This window comes from Pezoporus flaviventris, unplaced genomic scaffold (genome assembly GCF_033815535.1).
Source record: "Pezoporus flaviventris isolate CSIRO_AGI_PZ_B2104156 unplaced genomic scaffold, CSIRO_AGI_Pfla_v1 ptg000002l, whole genome shotgun sequence".
Classification (NCBI taxonomy): domain Eukaryota; kingdom Metazoa; phylum Chordata; class Aves; order Psittaciformes; family Psittacidae; genus Pezoporus; species Pezoporus flaviventris.
The window spans coordinates 31074011-31100434 of NW_026892550.1; the positions used below are offsets into that span (position 1 = coordinate 31074011).

Sequence of the window (26424 nt, forward strand, 5' to 3'; positions counted from 1 at the left end):
AAAGAAATGGTAAAATAAATTAAGCTCTGATTTCACTGTCTCTAACCAGCTGGTTGAAATAGCAATCTGACCTGTCCAAAAAAAGACTGGGATAACTGGATATTACACTAACATGTACATAACATTAAAAGACTGAAGACACTAAAGGTACTTACCTTTTTGTCAGGTTTGGGTGAATTACATAATGAATTTAGAGCCTGTTTCTTATACTCAAGCTTGTCATTTAGCTGGCGAAGTTTATTTACAGCATAACTGGCCTGTTCATTAATTCTTGTGCTGCATTCTTCAGTAGTTTCTTCACAACCTTGATTCTAGGAATAGGAAATAGGAGTAACTGCATCATTAATATGAAAAAGGAGACAATTACTGTTTGCTCCACAAACATTTTATGTGTATGACCACTTCTTGATATAGATAAAAATATAGGTATAGCAGATTCTAACGGATATTCCAACCATCAGATCCCACATGAAATGTAAGTCTGTTAAAAAAAACAACCAACCAAAACCCAGAACCAACAAAGCTTTATTACCACTTAGACCACAGCTCTTTGGCAACTCTTACAAACTGTGTAAAATGACCTTCAAGCTAAGGCTTTAGTGTAAATAAGAGGAAGAATCAAAGTTTATTTTAAAAGCAACCACAGCTTAGTAGTCATGATCAATATTCAGAGCCAGAAAAGCAAATACTTAGCTCTGAACTGAAAGATAATGAGACTGGGGAAACATAGGACAAAACCAAAAAACCCCACAGTTCTAACAAACAGCCCTGCCTCCCACAAACCCTCATAAGACAGATTTATCAGCCCGCAGAACAATCTAAACCACATCCTCTCTCTTCATAAACTGATTTTACTGCAGTTTTTAGATTTGTTAACAACGTGTTAAAAGCATATATGCATTACCCTAAACCCATAAATCATTTCTCATACTCATTCAGACAAATCAACAGCTTTTTCCACCTTGTGTACTACAGGCATGCAAAAACCCAGAAATTTTCACACCTTTCGGTGACATTCTCTTTAACATCTTTTGGCATTTACCTCAGCCTCCCCCTTCCTACTGTACTTCCCCAAATAGGCATGAAGAGACTTTAAGATGCAGCACACACAGCACTGAGATGTTACTGCTGCCATGGTCAAAGATCTTTGAGGTCTGCTTGTGACTGAATGTGTCTAAATTTATCTGTGGGAAGCTATGAATCTCATCTCATGAAGGAGAGTTCTGTGTTCTGTGAATGATATTCCTACTAAGTAAGCTCTATACAGTTAACAAAAAGCTAACATAAGGAAGTCTCATACTCTACTAAATTCACAAGTTTTAGAGGAGACAAGCCTACTGCAAATTCTGCAGTATTTTACATCTTAGTAAAAAAGGCCTGAAAAGAAATACAGTAGCAACAATAATCTATCTCCTTAGTGTGATCCCCCTAAGGGAGAGTAATATAATGCATAAGTCAGGAGGTCTATGCTATGAAATCCATGCCCTGTTCCAGCTTTGCATTTGCCTGCCCTGTCCTTTCTTCTGTCTGCTTCCATGGACTCGCAGGTCAGATACTGCCTCCAAGCATACATACTGAGGTCAGCCCATGGAAGCTACTTGTCATCTCCTGGCACTACAATAATACAAATAACAATAATAATTAACAACACTGAATGTTATTCAAAACACTACTGAACAAAACCATAAAAATAAGAAACAAACCAAACCAAACCCTTACACTTGTTGGGAAGCACAGAGGTCGAAAAGAATTCAAACAGCTGTTTTGAGCACTGGAGAATTAAAAGACTTTTCACATGAAGAAGCTTGGTTCTAGTAATCAAAGGATTGCAATTAATTACAAATTAGTAAGGCTCTGCTCCCAGAGGTAGGCTACATGATTTCTCTGTCAGTAACATTTCAGACACAGGAAAAACTGGATTTATCACAAAAATGCTAAAATTACAAGGTAACAAGTTACCTGTATTCAAATCATCAAATAAACAACCAACACACTCAAAGCTGAGATCATAAAGGACTGTCCTATTTTCCCCTGATTGCTAACCTGATAATGACTTTCATTTCTTTAAGTCCTGGAGAATACAGACTTTGGGCTTATTTTAGCCATCTGACACATACAGCACTGATGCAACCACCAGACCCTATTTCCTTGAAGTGCTGAATGCAGGCACTGCTTGCTTCTGTATTTCACATCTACTCATGACTTTTCAAAGGAGGTTTGTCCAAGGGGCAAAAAGCCATGCCAGCATGGAAGGAAGAAGAAAGAGCTTATTCCACATGCACCAGAAACAGCTGGACGGCATCCTCAATTGCAATCTTCTGATTAGATTTTCTCAGGTTTAACCAGGGTTCACTGTTTCGCCCTCCCCTCGATGAGGACACTAGATGGCTTTTGACCTATCCAGCTCTAACAGTAAATTGATAGGGAATTAACATAGATACTCCCACAGTCCCCCAGGAGGTGAGGACATAGATTTCCAAAACCTAAACTAAAATGAAAACAATATTTGCTAACAATATGGATCCTTCCAGAAACAGGATTTCTCAGCTGTGGCTTCCTATACATGGAGGAGGAAAAATCCCAAACCTATTAGCCAGTAGTGCATTTTCACTAACACCTAAACATCTAAACATCACTGGAAGTTTCAGAAAAAGGAACTTATCATTTATTTTCACCTTGAAGACCATGAAGCATGGCACAGATCCACTAAGACTGCCCTACTTGACAGATGCTCTAACAGTATATGCAACTTCATACTTAATTTGTTGTCAAAATTGGAAAAAACCTTTAACCATATAAGCCAACTTGGCAATATATTAGTCTTTAAGGTTTCACAGCAGACTCAGCCTTCAGATCCAGCACATATATATCCAAGGACTCAGAGGAAGGACAGATGATGCTGGTGTGTTATCTGACAGAGGATAGCTAGCCCTGAAATGCTGTATCAGTTTTCTTACAGAAAGAGTTATCTCTGTTAGACTATGTGTAAAATATATATAAGAGATTAAAAAGCACAATGTTTAGAAATTTCTGGACAAAACCAAGAACAGTCTTTACTCAAAGTTCCAATAACTGCAAACACAAGGACAGAAAGTCTTTGAAGCATCTACCACCCCAAATACATAGCTGAGTTAGCAGCGAGAAAAGCAGAAAACGTGTCTTGAATCTTTTATCAAGAATACAGGGAGAAACAAACAGTGAAAAAATCTAGCAAGCTCTAAAAGTTCAATATTGGAAGCAATTTTCTTGTAACTGCTCATCTCTGCAGACTTCTTGATACACAGACTGCAGAGACTGTAATAGCTCACCTACAGAAAGGAAAGTCATATTTAAGCAATAACTACAAAAGCCATAGGTTCTGGAAAAATTGTTTCTAAAGGGCAGGATGTAAATCAGTATCTCTGGATTCTGCTCCTTTATCTCAGACTGTCTGTGAAGCGACAAAGTATTACACTTGACTTGTGAGCAAGTTCAGGTGTAAAATGCAGACACCCATGCTGATCTGAAGCAGCAGCCTGACTGAAAGTTGCTCACTGGTCTGAGATGCTCTTGTCAAAATGTTCTTAAACTTAATACAAGTTTCCCCAACAATGACTGACTTAGAGAACCCACTGAAAAAAAAAGTCCCAAGAGAGCTGCCATTGGGTTATTGTTTATGACATTTTGAATGTCCTGGTTTACTATCTACAGTTCTAGTGCTATTTGAAATCAGTTTTCTCTTCCAGCATAGCCTATTCATTTATTCAATAAATTATTGAAAAAGCACTAAGATCATAGTTTTCATTACTTTTTCCTCCACTTCCGTGCAGCTTTTAAAAAGTATTTAGAACGAAGGAAATGCACAGGGGATGGGGACAGACAACTTCTAGACAGAAACCTATTCATGTTTCAGTGCGATTTCCTTCACTGAAAAACACAGCAGCTGAGCTTGTATGTGGTATGTTTTGAGTTCTCTGATACTAAGGAGGGTGATAAATCATATGAAATACAAAAGGCTTAGAAATCTGAAATATCTACTAATACAAAATTTAAGCATTTTGTACCGTTTTGTTTCAAAGAGCTTGCAAACGTATCAGGTTTGCCTGATGAAACTACAAGAGTGATGATATTTATAAATATATCAGAAAAAAAAAAAGGAGTCCAAAGCTCAAGGACAGCAGATGCTGCTATATGCTTTAGTCAGGATCATCTTCAGATCACCTTAAATAACAGCGAAAGAAACTGTCTGTGTGACTCACCACTTCATCTTTGTCCTCAGGAGTTAGCTGAGCAGAACTTCTTTCTTCTTCCTTCTTGACTGATCTCTCATATAAATCACTGACAATGAATGAGGGGTAATATCTGTCCTTTAGAGTTTCGTAAACATCTGCCTGAATTCTGTAGAATACTTCAATGCCTTTATTCCCCACAAGACTTTGCTGTATTTCTTTATAAAGGGATTTTTCCACGGGTATTTCTCTGCTTTCCACAAAAAAATTCTGATAAATTTCACTCACCAGTTGAGGTATTTCAGCCTACAATGCAGAGAGGGAGGGGGAGGGAGAAGAGAATAATGAAAACTTGTTAAAAATATCAGGATGACTCAGGATCCAGGTGCATAATTTGAAGGATGATCAAACTAATTTCATGCCCAGATGTATGAGAACACATCTGTGAATCTCTTACTGAGATCAAGCACTCTGCCTCTGCACCTACACTAGGCTGTTGATTTTACAAGATAAATATCCCTGATTGTTAAGTGAAGAAACAGCTGTGTTCTAAAATTACCATAGCTGCTTGGAGAAGAAGCACCCATTGCTTTTAAAAGTGTGCTCCAAAAGCTGGTATTCAAAGGACAAAGTGCTAGAGCAACATTGTGGTCACTATTTTAAGTTCAGATTGCAGAGTTCAGCTGTACTGGTTCTCCTGTCTTCTTGTTAAGATCAACTCCCTTTATACATTACCATAGTTAATTTTGAGGGGGAGGGAAAAGAAAAAAGAAACAAGAAAAAAGCACAACTGAAGAGGCATTTATCAGTACCTGAGGCCAAGTATTTCCACCGAGCACAGAACAGTGCATAGGGTTGAACTGTGCAGTAATGAACAGGAAGAAGAGAGGAAGTCATGCAGCACAGCCCATGATCATCTCTCTAAATTACTATCTCTCTAAACTCACCCAAATTAAAAAGGTTTTATTCACTCCATTAGTATGGCACAATGTGCTGGCCTGCCTCATATGACAGTATCCCAGCCACATGGCTGCACAGCTGCTCCTTTTTTGTAATCAGAACTGCCCCTGTAGCAGCAGACCACATTTATGTTCCATGGAGGAAGACAGGCACACTGTGTTAGAATCTCTTTTGTAAAATGGGAAGTCTTGAATAAACGCACTACACATTGTTTTGAAAGCAAGATGAGAAATCACAGCTCAAAGGTCACAAAATGATTTACAGCACCTTTTCCAAACATGAGCAGTTTGCAAATCAAAACTGATCTATACAACTCTCTTTAACGTGCGTGACAAACCCTTTTTATGAACACTTCCTAGCCTGAGTTGGTCGTTTCCATTGCTCCAGGATACTTATTGCAACTTTGTATTTCCTATACCTGCTCCAGGATTCTCATTCCTACTTTACCTTAGCACAAATTATAATACAGCATTGTTTCCTGGAGAAACTTAGCTGCTTGTACAGCAATAGAACTGCTGGGGAGATGAAGAGATCTTTCAAAGCAAAGACACTCTTTCAGAAGGATTTTAAAAACACATATACACAAATGTTCATGGTTTTGGATTCAATGGGCTACCTGTAATCAGCAAGATAAGAAGTTTATGTACAGACTATCAAGTTTCACACCTAGTTTCACATGAGCTGATACAACTAAAACCAAAACATTAATGCAAGTTGTTTTTTTAACTCTCTGGTAGAGCGAGAAATAATTCTACTATTTTAGCATATCCAGTATCCTTTTTACAAGTGATGTTGTTACATAGAACAATAGGAAACCATCATAACAACAGTCCACAATTTTTAATTGCACATTATCATCAAACATTGACATAAGCAAGATAAACCCCCCCTAAATTGCTTAGCACCCATCCTATGCTATTGCTGTTTTAACAACATAAGTACAAAGACATTTCCTAACACCAACATTACAAGCAGCAGAGATTCCCATTAAATGCACAAGTGGCAAAGACTTGCAATTTCTTCCACCTTGTTAGCGTTCTTCAGGTACTCCACAGACTCCCAAAGACCGATCAAAGCCATCTTGTCCATCCTTTCCATGTAGATTCGGAAATGCTCTCGGTATGAAGCGTTGGCCAAAATTTCTTCAAACTGAAGAATCTGAAGAAAGAAAAAGAATAAAACCTGGGAAAAAAACTAACTCTCAATCCCTTATGAAGAAAATCTTTTCACTTGGTGTGCCCACAGAGCACCATGCATGTGCACTAGATTCAAGTGCACAGACCTTCTACAGTAATAGTTTAGCTTCATTTAAAGAAAAATAATTTCAAAGAATAAAAAATATGAGTTAGAAGTACTTGAAAAATAAACACATCTATGCTCCTACCAGGCAGAAATTATTTCCACTTATCTTCTGTCCAGGAGGTAAGACTATATTTCAAAGGACTAAGATGGCATTTCAAGTCATTTATGAAATACTACTGCCAAAAATTTAACTTCTCGTGTCCCTGCAAGGCAGAGGAGACAAGCTGAAAGCTTAGTTTGATTCAAACAAATAGTGACATCAGCAGTTGCCAGGCCACAGGCCACAGAGCTTTGAGATTTATCTCAATTATTCCCAGGGACACAGAAAGATAGAGTGTAGTTCTTTACCCTAGCAGCTAAGGCATCCCATTAACTGTGTGTTATTGAAAAGCATCTATCAGAAATGCAGCCAGGAAAGGGTACAAGCTGTGATATAATGCTCAGGACTCTTCCTGAGATGAGAGAGGATGGTGTGTGTCAAGCAGAGAAGGAAATGAAACATATACTTCCCAAACCTAAGCAGATGCTGCAGCCACTAAGATGTTGGATTAAAAAGCCATTATCGCTTCCTCATCCTCTACTATTTTTGTGAAGCCAGGCTTTTTCTTTGAGAGAAACTCCTACCTGGAAACGAAACACCTCCCTGACAAAATGAACAGATCTTCCCACACTGAACAAACTGAACAACCTTGGCTTCCTTTGAAAAACAGAACCAATTTTCAGAACACACCATCAAAACCAATCAGCCCTTCCCCCCCAATGTTTCAGTGTAGCAGCTCAGTCTAGTTTTCATGTAGCTCATTTAGTGCCATTATTTATATTGCCAGGAATCCACATACACCAGAGTGGTTATGGTCTCTTGCTTTGTACCTCACAGACACCAACCAACCTTCACCTTTTCTTTGAAAAGAAACGCAGGTGCTTAAGCACTGTGGCTAATGAATCTTAGCTTCCTATGACTTTGCATTTCATAGCAAAGATAATTTGGTATGGAGCAAGACATGAATTCCAACCAAGGCTAAGGCATATTAACCCATGATGTATTTTTCTAATACAGGTTTTTCAACACCTAATACTACTACAATTCAGGTCATGTATCAGCATCTCTCTGGGAAGATGATTTATTTTACTCAGCTTAGTACCTGTGAGACTCCAGCACCAAGTTACGTTTAGGAAAAACAGTCTGCTGGGCTCAAGGTGTACGGGAAGAAACCACATCCATGTGCCACAATTACTAGCACAAGTCACTTCCTTAAGAAACCAGGCTAAAGAAGGTTCTTTGAAAACCATAGCTACCTGTGTTTTTCCTGAAACAGCTTCCCCAAATTCTGGGCAGTGTTTAAGTAAATTATATTTGTCTCAGCTGAAATGCTCCTTTTCATCTACAAAGTTTCTTAGCAACAGTCATATTCCATTCTTCTCTTCATCCTTTACTATACCAGTATCTTCTGAGCATGGCTTGCTCTTAGCTTCATAACTATTCAGGTATACGAACACAAACTTCTGTCTTTCAGAGGCTGCACTGTAATTCACAGTGAATAGCACAGAGTCAGGCTTCCTGAAGCTAGGCTTATTAGAGAAATGGTGATCAGACTGTCCAAGAGAAGAACACAGAGATGACAATTCAAAGGGCAGTCTGTGGTTTAGCCTGATTGTTGTGCATCATCATATTCTCTATTAAATCTTTTTATCAAGGACAATGACTTAAAACACAAGCAGAAGAGGGTCTTCCAGCCTCTTGAACAGAGATCTTCACCATCTCCAGGAATTTCAGCTCTATATATGATAGCAGAGGTAATAAATCACAATGCAGAGCACATGCTGTCTCTTCTTGAGCAAGAGGTCACTTTGGTCTTTATGCCTCTATTATCCAAAGTATCTCCACCCAGGCTGCCAGAAAAGAAGGTAATTAACAAACATCCCCTCTCACAATTAATTGTGGGTAAGTGCTGCTGCAGGGAGCAAGGCAAGTGTAACCATCCCTCACTCCTGCACAGGTGCCCCATAGTAATTAAAGAGGTGGTGCCTAATAATGCTGTTACACAAATTTCCTATTAGTTACCTTGCAAACTGAAATACTTGAACAAGACAAATTAATGGACAGAAAAGCTTATCTTAAGGCATGTGTACACCCTCAAATCTAACATCCAGTTAGCAGATACAATCTTAGAATGATCAGCCTCAACAGCAACCCTCCAAGTGCTTTTGACTAGAGAGCAGCTTCTGGGATTGGAAAAACCAGCAGCTTTACCGCTGCTACATCAATTCCCTGCTCCAACAGGGAAGTAGCTAACATACCACAGCTGCTCACAAGCTCTGCCAAAGACTAGGAAGGGGTTAGGGCTTTATTTCCAAGCAGGGTGCTCTAACCAGCATCCCTAACATAGGCACACAGAATAGCCTTGTTCTTGGCCCTACAAAGCAAAGAGCTGGTCTTGACAAATCCCTAAAGACAATCACAACCTCTCTGGAGAAGAACATAAAACAATTGGATAATTTGCAAGGACGTGTATAGGCACCAGACACAGTACAGATGCACAGTACTCCATTTCTTTGCAACACACCAGGTTCCCACTGACTACAACCACATCGGCCTATAATGAATAACCACAATAAAGCTGATAACAGCACTGCAGATCCTGGGTGGGTAAATAGAATTTGGGCCAGTAGTGGATGTTTTCTTCTGGGATGATGACACACAGTCACACTGCAGAAATTACACTGGAAAAATGTGTCTCTTTCCAAGCTGCATTTTCAAGAACAGTAACCAATGCTTTGCCTGTACACCAAGTAAAATTAAAGCATATATTCTTTATTATCTTTTAAGAAGAGGCAAGTCATCAGAAGGTTACTTTGTCACATAAAGCAGTAGCTGAAATAAATGCAATGATTAGTTACCGATCAGGAAGTATATACTGCATAAGGTACATGAATGTTTTACTGCACATAAACTAACAGAAAACCCCCTGCCTTGAGACTCACATGTTCATGAAATTCTGTCGTAAGACACCCCATCTGCAGGCAACAGGGGAACAACAACTGAAGCCTGCTTTCTTTATATCCCCAAATTCTGTAAAAGTATCCTGACATAACATGATCTCAAGTTCGGAAATCACAGTGAAAGTCTCATCAGTCACCAGTTACATCAGCATCTATCCACAGATAGAAAGAATCATAGACTAATTAGGGCTGGAAAGGACCTTAAGATCATCTAGTTCCAACACCCCTCCCATAGGCAGAGACGTCCCACCCTAGACCAGTTTGCTTAAGGCCCTGTCCAACCTGGTCTTGAACACTGCCAGGGATGGAGCATTTACCACTTCTTTGGGCAACCCACTCTAGTGCCTCACCACCCTCACAGTAAATAATTTCTTCCTTATATCTAACCTGAACTTCCCCTGTTTAAATTTGAACCCATTACCCCTTGTCCTATCACTACAGTCCCTAACGAAGAGTCCCTCCCCAGCATCCTTTTAAAGGCCCCCTTCAGATACTGGAAGGCTGCTATGATGTCTCCATGCAACCTTCCCTTCTCCAGGATGAACAGACAGCCCCAACTTTCTCAGCCTGTCTTCATACATGCTGGAAGCAAGGCCATCTGCAGGAGTTTCAAACTACTCCTCATCAGTAGGTTTATGAACATGAACTGCCTGTGCCTCAAAAGTACACTTGGGCCATTTCCTTGCTATCTCACAGCTAGTCCAGGATCAGATCACCACAGCTCCTCCTACCACCTGCGGTTCACAAAAAGCTCCGCTAAGGAGATGCTGTGACTGCACCCATCATATCACAGATGTGGTGATGTGGCTATTGTGCTGAAGACAACAGAGAAAACAAAGGGTTTGCTGGATGAATACAGACAAAAAAACTCAATTACTGCAATACTGTGCAGGTACCATTTCTACGAAAAAAGACTAAACCTGCACTGACCATAACTAGATTAGAAGAGAAACTTCATATATTACACTAATTTCAACTGTATTTTCTCTGAAAGCAAATCTAACACCAAGGACAGAATGTACATCAACATTGGAGCTAATGACAGAATTCAGACTCAAAGAGCAGCTGGGGTTGGTTTGTTTGCTTGTTTGCTTATAAGCTTTTGGTTATAACTTACACATTCATGACCTCCCTAGAGAACCCAGATTCAGGATAATAAGGTGAGTGAAACATATGCAAAGTCAAATACATAAAAGTCACAGGACTATCTAGTCAAACAGAAAACTGACACTTTTATAATTAGCTTCTGCTGTGAAAGGAGAAAAAAAAAAAAGTATTTCAAAGCACCTAATTTCTGTTTCTTAAATCTGTAAAAGAGGAACATCGACAGCTCCAAATAATCCACCTCCACATTTAAGACCATAATCCAAACCATAATAGCACCAGCAGTGCTATTACTCCTCTACTACTGCAGGAAAGAGAAAGCTTTCTGTGGGTTGCAGAAGTGAAACCAAAATACAAGTCTAGGTCACTAGTCAATTTGTTCTTTGTTCAACTAATACCAAATATTCCCCAGAGTTAATAGTGTATTCATGCTTCTGTACTACACTTACATATAATCAAATACCATCAGTAGATGCTCATTTCTGACCCATTCCATATAACTTGAAGAAAGAAAAGCAAGCTTCCAGTTTCTTCTATACAAACTAGTTATTCTGCAGGTTAAGTGCTATCTTAGCAGAAAAACTGGCACAGCCAGACTCTAAATTTACAGAAATTATGGGCCACTGGGAGCAGCATACCAACATTAGCTTATCTACTAAGTCGCAAACTAAGCCTTTCCCTTTTGCTTAGAAAATGTTCCAAGTGTTCTGAGTGTTCAGTCAATACTGCCCACATAGGAGCGGCCAGCATCCAGAATAGAACTAGCTGCCTTGAAATAACCCAGACTGTAGCTACCACAGTGCAAAAAAGGGGTGGGAAGAAGCAGCATTAAAGAGAGCTCCCTTCCTAAATCAAGCCCTGGGCATTTTTCTGTGCTCAGAAGAGAACAGCGTGGCCTTCATCTCTCATCCAGCCTCCCTCAGCCTATTTCCTGATAAGAGAGCTGGGGACAACAGAAGAGAGCAGCACTTTTGCTGTTTTCTACGCTGACATGGATGTGGAGGGGTTCTATGGCTTCTTCATAGAAACGTCATCAAAAGCTTAGAAAGAGAGCAGATCCTATTGCTTCTGCCACCACAACAAACGCCTGTGCAAGGAGTATTAATTCCTATTAATAGTACCATTAACTCAATATGAAGCTGCTCATAGGTATCATCGCAAGATACACAACCCTGGGCCAGCAGCTCCTATTAAAAAAAAAAAAAAAACACCATCAGGTTCTAAAACATGCAGCATTAAAAGCAGGAATTCCTTTGTTCTTAATACAATAATATTATATTTTATTGTACTGCTGACCCCATCCAGTGCACCTTCACTATTTGATCCTGTTCCTGAACAATCTTATGTCACTATGTATCTATCCTGTAAAGCCCGTAACATCTCAGCAGGCACCAAAAGTGGCATCAGTGGCTCATGTGGTGCTGCCACATGCTTCTCTCTCTCCTTTTCTCCTTGGCACCTCTCACTACACTCAACTCCAGGAAACAGATCAGGACTGCCTTGGCACAATCTATAACACACTGTCTGAAATCATGCTTTAGGGATGAGGGGGGCAGTCAACTGCCCTCTTTCAGCCCTTGCTCAAGACAGACAAAACACAGATAGTTAAGAACTATTTCTCTACCATGCAACTTTTTCTTACATGCCAATAAGTTACAATTATTATAAGGACATAATAAAAATCAAAGATCCCTGCATGAAAGGTTAACTTCTACCTGTATGAAAAAAGATGAAAACTTTCTCATTTGAGTACATCTATTACTGTACTTCACCCAAAGGGAACAGAATAGATTAAATTACACAAAGAAGTCACTAAACCTATTGAAGTTTAGCAAGGATAAGTAGCCATTGTTTTATTTTTGTAGATGCTGGCTAACACAACAGTATTTTTTTCTAATTCCAGACTACAGTGATGTTGAAAACCAGCATTCAGTCAACAGCCTTACCAGAGCTTTTTTGCAACGACAGCCCTTACATTTTTATCAACTGCCTTCCACGAGTTAAGTGTTTGCTTTTGAATAACTTGGTATTTGCAAAACCCACAAGTATTTCCAAAAGTACATATAACAAAGGCCGAAGAAATACTGCACATGTGTTGGCAATCTTTTATTTGAAGGCAAGCTGCTACTTTCAGAAAGGCTGCTACCATGTCTTTATTAGCTCCCTATATGCAGTACATCTGAAAAATCACATATGCTTATGAGCCACTCAACCCTTTGTGAAGTTTCATATGTAGAAGCATCCCAGGCCGAGTGATCGCTATGTTTTTTCAGGTACTTCAGTGATCTTTTCCCTAAGCAAACTATGAAGCAACTAATTTGTACTTGACTCAGAGTGAAGGGAGGGATTAATGACAGTGAGGATAATATGATCCAGTGCTAACACATTTAGAATGACCTTCAGATAATGTATGTGCTATTCAGTTTATACCTTCTGACTCTGAGGGCCATCGCCTTCCTCAGAAATGCCATCTTCCTGCTGATCATAAGCAGGCCCTCCCAGGAGCCTTATTCTCTTCTCACATTGCTTCTTTGCCACTGTCAGCTGATTAATATACCTCTTCACATTGCGAGCTCTCAGTAGGTCAGCTTTCATTGCTGCAGTTTCTTTTCCTTTTGAATCTAAGAAAAAAGCAGATAAGAGACAGTCCTTTACAACACGAAAATATCATTGCACCACTGCCTCTGCGACCTGCCTGATCAAAGCATTTGTCATTCTGGAGTCAACTATGCACATGAGAACAGATAATTCAGAGTTTGTATTTGAAACGACATGGTGATTTTCAAACATTCTCCAACAATACCTAAAGAGCTTATATAAAACAGTTCAGAAAAAAAAAATTATCCAAACATCCAGTGAAATCTGACTCTTCCAGCTCTCTTCTCATAGTTTGTTGCAAGACAGAGGCTCAAGACTTGTGTACTACACAATGTACACTGATCAGATGGCTTCGGGAAGTTACCTGCAGTTACGGTGTATGATAGATAACACATGAAACTGATAGTTTATGTACCTTACTGAACATAACACTGACTACCTAGAGCCATGAGGGACTGGACTTAGACCCTTCAGACCAGCATGACATGTTTCCATGCATCTCATTTTCAAATCCAAATTTCTTGAGGCTGATGTGAACAGCATATCATACAGCATCTCCTCCACACAGCAACAACGCTTGCATTTCATTCAAAATGGTCATATGACTGAGAAGAAAAATCTTACAGCGCCACACCAAGACTGCACAGTATTGAAGTGACATGAAAATGACAGTCAGCTGAATAGGATCTGGTAATAAAACATGTAATGTTTGTGTATTCTACATTCCAGCCTCTTCAGCTAATTACCAAGGTCTAAAAAAAGAAGCAGCAGATAAACCAGACTAAAAAACCCTACTGCACTGAAATAATTCCTGGTTTCTATCTGCTGATTTACATTTATACACTGGTTTTATTTTCCTCTTGTTCAACGATAACAGTCCTGCTTTTGTAGGCCACAACTAGCGCTCAGCAGCAAAGCACCTGGCTTGTACTTGCCTCTGGATTAATTGATTGCTCAGGGATGAATAACAGAGATCCATTCTACTATGTTTTCAAAAATATTAAATGCTAGTAAAACAATATAGATGAAAATAGCATTCCATTTTCAAAACAGTTGCTGGAAAGAAACAACCAGACAGAAAAAGAAAATCCCTCAGGAATTATTTAAAGCGGGTCTTTTAAAAACATTTCTAATATGTTAAGGTACCTTCTTTTAGGACTGTTTTCATCCTTTGATTTCCCCTTACAGCCACATGTAACTACTGCATGTGATAATGTTTGTCACTTTTATACTGAAGAACAACTCAGTACATGGGGGTCCCTAAAGTTCTATAGGTAATGTGAGTGCAGATATTCTCCCAGCATCTTTTCCCATATTGTTCATTGCATGTATTTATGTATGTTGGTAGGGAACCTTCCCGATTCAAAGACTGTTAGTTTTAATGGGTAAGTATCATCTGCATCTGAGCTGCCATATAATAGTAAACTACAGAGATAATACTCACTGAAGCAAACGATAAAATGAGTTTACCATGACAAAAAAATGCCATCTGTTTTTCTGGCATGTTATCCCCACAGGGGAGTCAACAGAACATTTAATTTAGCGTTTCAGTTCCCTGACCAGAGGTACCAGTATTAATGAGAAAAAAAAGAACAACAAAAAGCAGGAAAATACCTTAAAGACAAAACAGCTCTCCCCCTTGATTTAAAATGTTTACAGCTAATACAAGTATGTGGACAGCAATATGAAGTGAAGATTAAAACCCAACATTTCTCCTCCTGCACTTGACTTCAAGATGATTTTTAAAAGTTCTCAATTCTCTCAATAGCTTGAATACTTTGGGCTCAAAATACATACCTGAAACCCTACATTTTGAAAACCCATGAACAGTGATACACAACCATTATTCAGCCTTCTTAAAGCAAAACACCCTTCTTAGGGAAATCAAGGCATACCTGGAGGGTTTTCAAGGTAATCATGCCTGTTTTACCTGCAGTCTTATCATCCTGCAATTGCAGCAGGCTCCAGGAAGACTAATGAGCCCTAAAACCCATCCGCTTCCTGTGAATAATTGCTTTATTAACAAAAATCCTTCATAAAACATTTGCCTCACTCAGCATTTCATATCCATAAGGAGCCAACCCCATGTAAGAAACACTCGGGACAGAGTGATGAAGATGGATAAACAGGACTAGTCACCCTGAAAGCCTGGCAGCAATGCCTTTAAGAGTAAACAAGAGGCTGATGAAGAGCAGCACAGCACAAAGTGTGGCTAAGGCACTGCAGTGCAGGAGAGATAGTGTGGAAACCTGGACAAACACTGAACATGACTTTCCTCTCCCTAAGTACGAAAGATAAGCTAATGGACAACAGAAGGAGCAGCATTTGTATGTTAGCTGGCAAGGGATTAGGCATATCACTGGTTTTCTCCTAACCCCAATCGCCTTTCAAGATTTTGAGACTTCTCTGATTTTCAGATATGAAATGTTCTGGGTTTTTCCACATTAAGCCCTATCAGAAAGGTATTTCGAGATATAAAGACAACTTTTATTTTTAATCTATTCTTGCCTGATCCCACCACCAAAGTACTGATATAATTAAAAGCCTTTTTTGCCATTTCTTTGTATCAGCAAAGCTGATTATCAATACATCCATGAATCACTGCATAAACCAAATAAAACCAGAAAGTTATGGAAGAAAAGACTTGCAATTACTCACATACCCCTCAGCCAGCTCCAATAAAAGGAAAAGGAATAGATACATGCTATTAATATGCTGTTTCGTCACTATACAAGAGAAGAAGATGCATCCTTTGGACAATTTTAACTATTAATAACTTCACAGCTGATCTCAGTTGAGGAATATTTTTTTTAATTATTGTTAAAAACAAATAAAATCACCCCTCATCAGCAAAACAAGAAAGATTCTGCTTTGGCTTTTCCTCCCCACAACAGCTAAGCAGGGCCTCCATCCTCAAAGGAGCAAAGGGTCATTTAGTAACTTCCTCCAAAATAATTCTCCTGATCAGGGGAAATTTTGACAAGACATGCAGTGCCACGGTGGAACTTCAGTGGGGCACTGTGCACCCTTCCCAAGCTCACCCAATGCAATTAGTACCAAAAGCAGAATTTCAAACTCTGCTTATCAATCCACAGCTGTGGGTAATTCAATTTGCACTGTAAAATATCAAAATGCAAATGGTCCAGATGAGCTCAAACTTACCAAGCACTCAAAGCTAAGCTATCTCTACAAATCTCTGTCACTCCGTTTTTGCACGCCCACAATGATTTCTGACAAAGCTTCCACATTTTCTTCTGAATCACTCCGTAACTACCTTGATTTGAGATAGGCCAGGAGAAGATCTTAGAATCCACCAACAAAATTTCTGAAAATGGATTCCTCAGAACTAATCCCCCCCCCCCCCCTTATTTTTTTTTGTAGTTTTGCTATTTGGTCAGCTTTTATGCATTAAATACATTGAACTGCAGTACATATTCACACTGTCTGTTCTTCAGTTAGAATGTTGGGTCTTGCAAACAATAGTCATGCCAACAAATGCCACACAAACTTTATAACCCACAAGAAAAATAATGTAAATTAAGACATATGGAAAGCCTGCTTAAAGCACAAGCTAAAGTATACTGTAGTGCTGCATGAACTGTCCCTTCTGTTTATAGTAGCAGCATAAAGCAAAGATTTCTCACTTGAACATATACAACTCATTCGAAGGTATGTATGACAAAAACATGATTAAAACTGAAAGTACAACTTCTTGTTCCTCTACAGCTTCAAGAAATAAAGACACCTGCCACCTGGCTGCCTGTACAACCGGACTGACTCATCTGACTGATCTCTGAACGAGCTACACGCATGTACACCACTGTATGCATTTTTGCAAGACATTTTTTACATTCTTTTATGCAAGCTAAGAACATGCAGCGCCTACTTAATGCTGTGAAGTACTTCGGTAACAAATACCAATTTAACATTTTCATGCAAACAGTAACTGCAACCTTCCATATATATCATTTACCAACCATTACAAACGTCTCTGAACTTGCAGAAACTTTGCTTTATTTACACATTGTCAAACCTATGTAAGCCTGGAAAAGTATCCAATTCTGAAAGAGCAGGCCAGACTTCGAGAGGAACAGCACACACGGCTCCTTCTGCCCATGGTATAAGCAAAGGAAAACCAGCTCTAGCATGGCCAGACAAGAGTGAAAAAACTGCTAACGCCCAAACACTTCAGGCAACAGATCTGGTGCAAGGAATTTAAAGGAATATCATGGAGAATTTAGGCACAGATCATTAGCAATAGATAGTGCAATGCAGCTTCCCATTTCACAGCCACAGCTGAGCAAAACAAAAGCAAAATAGCGGTAAGGTAAATTTGAGCATGGGAGTAAGTACATACTATACAATAAAATAACATCCAACACAGGTAGTCTCTGTCTGTAGGTCCCTGCATGCATCCTTGGTCACTTCTGTCTGACCAGTCAGCCTCTCCCCTCCCTCTTTCACCAATGGGCATCTCTCCAAACCACCGTTGACAAGATGCATTACCATCACTAAAGCACATAAAGAAACTCAGGAGTAGAAAAAAAGTTTCCTCTACCAAACTGATTTGAAAAATCACAAATCAAAACAAACAAGTCTACCATGATTACAGCCACTTTCACCTTCATCCACAAGAATTCCCTCCACAGTTACTCCTTGAGCACGACATGCATAATGTCAGCTCTTTAAGCTTTGGCAAAAAGCTATGCAAAAATAACTGCGTATGCATGTTTATCCCTATGTGGAGGATGGGGGTGGGGGAAGGAATCATACTACAGTTTTGTCATAATTAAGTTAAATGGCATCTGTAACGTGCTGGAATGCAGAAGTACCCATCTCACTTCACTCTAAATTATCACCTTGACAAAACCCACACATCACAACCTACACACCCAAGGTAGCTTGGACTCACAGTTTCTAAAAGAAAAGTCCCTTTTTAAAGCAAAACATTCAAGCCTCTTTGGGAACCACAGCACCTAAGAAGCCTGCCCACAGACAGTTCTGTTTCTGTACCAGCTGTCAGCTCCGCTTATAAAAGTGGGTATCTACATGCAGAGTGGGAACACTCAGCAGGAGAAATCTACTGCAACACAGCAGATCTCTCTATACAGAAACGGCTGCTTATTTGATCCATCTTGCAATCCCTACTTGAAAAGGAGCAGTTTTCTCAACAGGAGTGCTCTGGGATCAACTACAACACGGTGTCTGAAAAACAGTTCCATCCCGTCATCCAAGGATGGTTTCCGGTCATGCTGTGAACTCACGTATAAGGCAGAGGACACAGAAAATGAGAAGGCAAACCAAACAAATCCCTTCATGGTGCCTGGGACAGGGGAAAATCTGTTGAGATATTTGCTGTCTGTTGCCCTAAGACAAGGTACATGCCTTCATGGGCTTTTATTTTAAAAAGCAGCTAGCAAAATTGCAAATCCTTGCCAAATACTTGTAGGATCCTGTAATATGACATCAGCAAGAGAAGAAGCAAAAATACATCTGTTAAAATTAGAACTAGTGTATTTAAAGTGTTTCTTATTCCCATTATAACAAATATCAAGTTATTGTATCAACTTCCCTTGTTGCTATTTCACAATTTTAAGCTTTTTATTTAGAAAAATTAAGATCTACGCTTGCTTCTAGAAGCTCAGATCCTCTCTCACTTATGCTACAATGCCTGACCTGTTTATTTGTCCTGACAAACTGCTTGAACTAAATCAAAATGCAGTAATTATTTTCAGATAAGCATTTCTAGTCCTTCATTTTTAATTAAGAAAAAAACAACCACCACCTTAAAATACCTGAGAGTTAGCTCAAATTTGGCTCACTACTTCCAAGGAATGACCACTTATCAAAGGGCAAGCTGATGTGAGACTTTTAAAGATGTAGAAAGACGTGATTCTTCCAACCAGAGCACATGTGACTATGAGGAAGACTGTCTAAAACTATCAGTAGGAAGAAAAAACAAAGAGAAGGAAAAACCAACCAACCAACCAAAAGAAAAAAAAACAACCGAAACAGCCCACCACTGCAGCCATGCCTACACTCACTGCTGGAGTGACCCTGACTGACCATTTTGGAAGAGGACACATAGAAGAACACAGTTTGGAGAAGTAATGCAGATACACCTTCACATCAGATTCAGTGCTTTTGTGTGAGTGCAAATGAGGGAAGTAGTGGAGTGCCAGCATGCAAGATAACAGCTTCTATTTAGAGTGGGCTGCACCACTCCAAAATAAACCCATCAGCACCTCTTCAAAAAGTAATGCTACATTAGGTTTCTTACTCAGCTTTAGCAATGGCCAAAAGCAATTCTCTTGGTTGTGGAAGCTGCATCATCCACCCCCAACAGGCATCATTCTATGAACCTCTCAAATTATTTTGTGTCTCAGCCTTTTAAGACATTTGACTTTCTCAGGGAGTCAAATGCAAAAACTTACTGCTTAACATGAATCAGATGCTTTTGTACGTTTTCGTTTGCTCTCCTACGCTCACATGCCAGAAGATTCAAATGACAGAAGTCTGAAAAGAAAAAAAGACCCTATAATATGCCATTTTTTACTACTGAGGAGTAAATACAATGATGTTTAGAAGCACTTTAAGGTACTTTGTGCTTTTATTAAAGGGGCCTAATGGCTAAATGTTTTGCCAATAAGTGGCACCAACACTATTTAAATTAAACGTAAAGAACCTTGTCCTTGCTGAGGGACAAGCCTTCCTCTCCAATCCCTTTGGGGACCAACATTAAATGTATGCTTCATTATCACCAGACAAAACAGTAAAAGAAGTCAGGCAACTGTAGCCCATATGAGAAGCCAACAGCCTGAAACCTAGTCCTCAGACTACTCATCCTTTAATAATAGACACCCAATCTTTTTATAAACAAAAATTTTTGGTCAGTTTTAGAGACTTAACTATTTCTCCTCAACCAACAGCAAAGGTACACGATCCTGCTCAGGCATATTTAGTGTTAGTCTCGTACCTGCACAACACTTACTCTGCTTAGACAGTAGCTAAGTACCCACTGTGCCAGAGTACTGGCCACTCCTGCTGCACTAAAGTGCTCCTCATGTTTGTTGCTGTACCTTTTTCTATTGCAAATGCTGCCTCAGGAAGCTCCAATGCCTGAAACTGATGGAGGCTCAGACTATATCCATGCGCATACTATTTTACAGTTGCTCTACTCATATCCTGAGAGCAAGTATCAGGCTCAACAGACCACTGCCACCCAAAGTTCCACTGCTCTAGCTAAACACCCAGGCACTAAAGAAACAATTAGGACCTAACTTTGCCACAGGAAAGAGGAAACAGCTAGCAGTAAGACTATCTCTTGCCACGCTGGAGCAAGAGCTCATTTACTAGCATGAAAGGGGAGACTGTTGTATACATTGAACACCAATGCTCATGCATTATTATGTGTATGCAGCAGGTACTGGGGGAACAGATTAGAGAAAGACAGAATGAGATTGCGCAAACACACCTCCACTTGGCATAAAGCTTACATTTAGCTATTCCCCATGAAACCCAGCTGTTACAGGGGTAGCCAGAAAGGGAAACATCAAAAGGTGATGTAATGTGATGATCTGTTCTAAAACAGTTCAACAAACTTTTTATCAGCAATGAGCTGGGGTGGGCTTTTTTGTTGGCTTTCTTTTGTTTTAAGGAAGGTAGCACAGTTTTCCTTCAGCTTTTCTTCCTAAAATTCAGGAATATGTTAGATTTGTTATCGTATTAGGAAAAATGTCTCCACCTAGTTCAGGAAAAAAAAAAAAAAAAGACACAAAAAAGCCTTCAGGACTAGATTTTAACCCTTTACAGTTTTGCTAGCCCCCTTAAAGTTTACTGTACATAGACTGAGCCTGAAAATTTTTGGTAGATGAAAACCTTGGCAGAATAACAGATTAGAGATCTTCCTTAAATTGTGTGAACTATAGTGAGATTGTATTGTATGCCTCTGCTGGACATACTGTTCCACATGTGTCAAGCAAAAAAAGTCACCTTTTTCTTCAGGCACAATGCAAATAACCATTGGCTATTTAAGAAATAAGAGGGTTTGACACAATAACCCCACTGGCTAACATAGCCAGCACTGGGAATCAACTCTTAAATGACATACATGGTTGCCATAGGACTAAACTAATAATAAAAGTCAATACCATAACACAAAGTTTCAGTTCAAGCTAGTGGAATTTCTGTTGGATTTTTTTTAATACAGGTAAAAGTCAAGAGCCCATAAAAATGCAGAACCAACTTCATCACAGTACAAGTGGAACCAGATTTACTTTGACAGAATACATAGCAAAAATCTTTATGTCTATTCTGCAGTCCCAGGCACTTGTAGCTTCACAAAAATATCTTCTGTTCAGGGTTTGGACCAGTGAACAATTAACTAGGTAAGTTCAAGTGAGACAGAGGAGAGCAAGACAGAAATTAATTGTAGAAACCCAAACTGTGTAAGAATATTCCCTAAGTCAATTCTTGTCACAACAAAGACCAATGGCAGCATAAATGGAAATACAGGCTTAGAAAGATTGATTTTTCATAACGTACTCAGAGTTAGCTTCCCTGTTCTCATTTTATTAACTTTATGAAACAGACTTTCCATTAAATTAACTTTCATCTGAGAAATATTAATATCTCTTCCTGTAATGTACATTTGAGCAAAAAACAGTGCCTACTTTTCCTTGCCTTGGTTTGACAGAAGCAATTTATCCTACAGGTCTGCACATCTACATTGTAGAATGTAAACTAAAGGCATATCAGTGTTGACAACCTTATACTTTCAGAAACTTGAGCAGGGACCCCAAACTCTTCATACCATCATGCAAAGATTATTTTACTTAACCCCCCCATGGCATGTTTAATTTTCTGTTTCTGCATTTTTCATTACACTTGAATTTCATTACATTTTAAAAGCTTTCCTTTGTGATACAAAGAGCTACGAAAGGATTTTTTTTTAACCTGACAAGTAGAGAATATATGAAAATATAAAAATCTTAGGATTTGTTTATTTACAAATAAATTAATTTATAGTGCCTGTTGCCTTTTAATTATGTTTTGATATGCCTTAAGTATATACGTCCAAGCAAAAATTTGGTCTGCAATTTTGCCATCAATATAATCTCCTGAAGATATACCACAGTTTTGGTACATTTTGAGAACCATAAAAAGCAGTATATATAATAAATATAAATAGAAATGTAAGATGTACACACAATTTAAAAGGCAGGCATTGCAAAAAAACTGCAGAAGGATTAAAAGCACTCTACTGCAACACAAAAACATAATACAATGAACAGTCAAAATAAATCTGACAATTATGCTGTATCATTCCTTCTTCTGTGTTTTGAAAGCAGAACAGACAGACTTTGAAGAGCGGACTGTATGAAGAACAAAGAGGAAGGAAGATGCTCAGCATACAAAGTTGTAATGCCAAAAACCCTAGTTGCATCAAGTTCTGAAAATAAATGCATCATGAACTTTCTCATGATCCATCAGCTTAGAGGAAGATGCGATGGGGGGATAATCACATCATGGGAGTTTCTGGAAGAACCAGACAAATGAAACTGAACTGAAGTACTAAACACATAGCGTTCCTAAAATCTGTCAAAGAATCCCACACACACTGATTGCATATGTATGTTGGGAGTTCAAGCAGCTTTTCAAAATAAAAACAACAGATGTGACTTAACAAAACAGAATCTTACCTTTCTGCCTCTTCACTTGGGGAATATTGCTGATTGTGGTTGCTTGAACTATTTCCACTACAATCTGATACCTAGTTTTAAAAACAGCAAGGGTGAAGAGGGAGGAGAGAAAAGAACAAAAGAAATAAAGGACATTATTTTTTTTTTTTTTACAATGTGTTCTTCACACAGCACACTTAACAATAGATAAAAACCAAAAGCCTTCCACCTCCTCCTCACCTGGAAACAGGGTCATTTCTCAATATATCTGCAACCTAAGGAGCAGTGTGCATATGGAGTAGAGTAGGGAAAAAAAAAAAAGGTTAACTTGACACAAAACGAAAACATCAAGCTAAAAATAATACTCCCCTATTCTCTCAACTGCTAGCACTGCACAGCCAGTTAATAGTATCCAGTGAACAAAATGTGAAGTCATGCTCTTAACATTAAATATGACAAGGAAGAAAACATGAATTCTTCCACATTTGTGACAGACTTCCAATTTATCCACAGTAATGTAAATCTGAGGGGAATCAAGGTGAAATTTACCTGTTTAACTTTTTCTTCTTGAAAGAAACAGGGACAACACATTTTATGGAAACTTAATAAAACAGGAATAAACCTCTGTCTCCCTTCATGACAAGCAACAACAAAGGTAAATACAGAGTGACTTCGAAGGATGTTCATAGCTAACCACAGAATGATCCCTTCTCTGGCTTGAGGGTTTTTCTACCTCCAAACAAATCCAAGTTTTCAGAAAGAAAACTCCTTATGAAAGGAGAAAGGGGAAATACAAAACCAAAACCAACCAACCAAACAAAAACCAACATCAAAACCAAACCCAACTTCTCATGAAAACAAACATCAGCTCCCCAAATGTCCCTTATAAAAATGAAAGGGATATTTCCACAAAAACAACATGGGTAAGTTTTATTAACAGGTAGAATGACCAAAAGTTAGAGGACCACTACAGATATTGATGCACCCTGAATTCAAAAGTACCTCCAAAATTGATAAGTAGTTCCTGTATCACTTAAATACTAAAAATAAAAACCCTAAAAGCAATGCAGAAAATCAATACAATGTTTCTTCTGAAGTTAATGCTTCTAAGCAAGGACAGAAAGATGATTTAGAAAATCCTAGTACTATTACTAGCCTTTCAGGGAAGGCTATTTGCAAGGCAGAGAGCTGGTACACCTGCTTACAAGGAGATCCAACACACAGACCCTCCAACTCTTTTCCCATTTCCTGGCCAAGAGCAAAAAACACCCTTCATCCACAAGTTTGCACTGATCCAGCTGGGGACTTTTTCCTACTTACCCTAAGAAAAAAAAGATACCTGGCTCTAATCACAGTAAGACCTATTAAAACTCAGTGAAATCAGTCTGGATGGATGCCTTTAGGGACTTCTCTCCTGTAAGGGCTCATGCATACATCAAGGAGCACCCAGGAGTCCACACTTTTTTGACTGTGGTCAGACTAGAGTCTGGGGAAAGGATTGTCTCTGCCTCATGGCCTCTTCCTCTGAGCACGCTATTTTATGTTTATTTTAGTAAATACACAGCAATTAACCTGCAAAGATACAGCATGGAAGGGATGTTTAAAAAAATAACAAGTTTCCCAGCAACTGTAGTGCCTTGGGATAAATTTCCCTCAAAGCTAAGCCTGTACAGAAAATTGTTACCACTTGCATCTGTTCTTTACCAAGATGTTACACGGCAACATTAGGAGTAACAGGAGTTCATGAATGCCATACTTTCATTGGCTTAGAACAGGCACCAAAAATTGATTTCCAAATAAAACCAAGAAAAAGAATTTTTAATAAATAGTATTATTGCCCAGAATAGCATCTAAGTGGGAAACCTGTTTAAGGACAACATGCTGGCAATTTATTTGTTGCAGGAGGAGAACTGGAAACATTCTTCCCACTCTGATCACTCCAGCTGAGTCTAACCACACTTCTGAGTGATAACTGCACAATGGCTTATTTGTTTCTTCCTTTTTAGTCCCTTCTTTGCCCATTGTTTCTGTGGTTCAATCTGAAATACCACATAGTTTGTTCATCCAAAAATCACCCATTTCCCACCACCCCCATCCCCATGTAGGGACCACTGTTTGGTTTTCTTGACATAAATCTGTAAACTTTCACAGGTAAATCATGAAAGCTTTGCAAAACATAGTACACAGCTTTGAGATGGCTACAGGTGTGACCATTTCCCTCTGGGTGCTCCCACAGTGCTGGAAAACAAACAGAAAGGGAATCCCTCATCCCACAGGGGAACACTGCGTAACCACCTTCCCAGAGATCAGCTCTATACAGAGGAAGAAAGAATGCTGCCTCCAAAATCAAATGCTATTTCTCTTTAAAAAAAAAAAAAAAACACACACAAAAAAAAAACTTTTTCTCAGACATTTTCCATTCAAATACTATCAGCTCAGCCTGATCAACATTTTGTTGGGCGTAGAGAAACCCATTTCAAGATGATGGTAGTTGGAACTCCACAGGCTAGAAAGGAAAAACCTAAGTGCAGCCAAAACCACATTATTTCATAAAGCAAATCTGCTATCTGGTATTATAGAACACAATTTAAAGTGACCTATCAGCTAAAAAGAGAGCACATTGAGCATTAATGTGCCTGAACAACAACAGAAGAGTTGGGTTTCTTTTGAACAAGCAGATCCATTAGTGTGATTACGCTAATAAATGTGATGTCAATTAGGTTTTAGACAGAGTCTAATAGAGACTAATTTCTGCTCTCATGAAAGGCACACTGGCCCAGAGTAAAGACCAAATTTTACAGCAGATGAGCAATAAGTAGCCAAGCAACAGAATCATTTCACCATCACCTAAATATATTTTCCTACCTCAGAAATGCAAATTGTTTCAGAATCAAAGAGAATAACAAGAGAAAGCAAGATGTTATTTATGCAGCCCACATCCTCCACCTTGGCAAATCTTGGCTTGACCAAGCCAAGTCTAATAAAAGGTCTGGGTCACAACAGATGACACAGAGTGCACCAAAAGGGATCAATGCGCTTGTGTCTTTCAGATGTTGTTGCAGCCATTTAGGAAGGGAGACAACTGACCTGCAGCAGCAATTGAAGGGAGTCAGGGAAGAGAAAAAAACCCACCAGTTCTGGTTGGTGGTAGCAAATTAGAATAAAGGCTGGAAATAGCTTCAACTGTCCCCCAAAGCTTTGGTGTGCTCAACAAAACCAACTCAAGGACATCCACAAAGATCCTACAACAGCAGGGACCTCTGCTCCCTGCTTCCCAGTCACTTGGTCATTATCCTCTCCTCAGAAACCAGAGGAAGAACAGCTTAGCTATGAAGAGAAGTATAAACATCTTGTACTTAGGCAAGCAGGCTTGGAATGCATGCAGTATCTCATGTTATGATGAAAGATGGAAGAAGAAAGAAATGAGATGGGGGGGGGGGATTAGTATGAAAGCAAGCAGATGCTATTAAAGAACAGAAACATCAAACTCGGTCACGACATGTAGGAACTGAGTGGTTTGGGGTTTTTTGGATGTAACTGAGAAACACCTCTCTGCAACAGTCCAGGAAAAC

The 26424-nt window shown here is 39.1% G+C and overlaps 1 protein-coding gene across 1 annotated transcript in view; it reads right to left on the bottom strand.

Annotated features, from left to right (window-relative positions):
• Positions 1-26424, bottom strand: part of SNX25 (sorting nexin 25) — a 78700-nt gene that overhangs the window by 16431 nt on the left and 35845 nt on the right. The window contains exons 6-10 of the mRNA XM_061474041.1: positions 22874-22944; positions 13005-13195; positions 6195-6326; positions 4239-4514; positions 156-311 (exon numbers count right to left, since the gene is read on the bottom strand). Coding sequence (XP_061330025.1) covers positions 156-311; positions 4239-4514; positions 6195-6326; positions 13005-13195; positions 22874-22944 — 826 coding nt within the window. The remainder of the gene's footprint in view (positions 1-155; positions 312-4238; positions 4515-6194; positions 6327-13004; positions 13196-22873; positions 22945-26424) is intronic.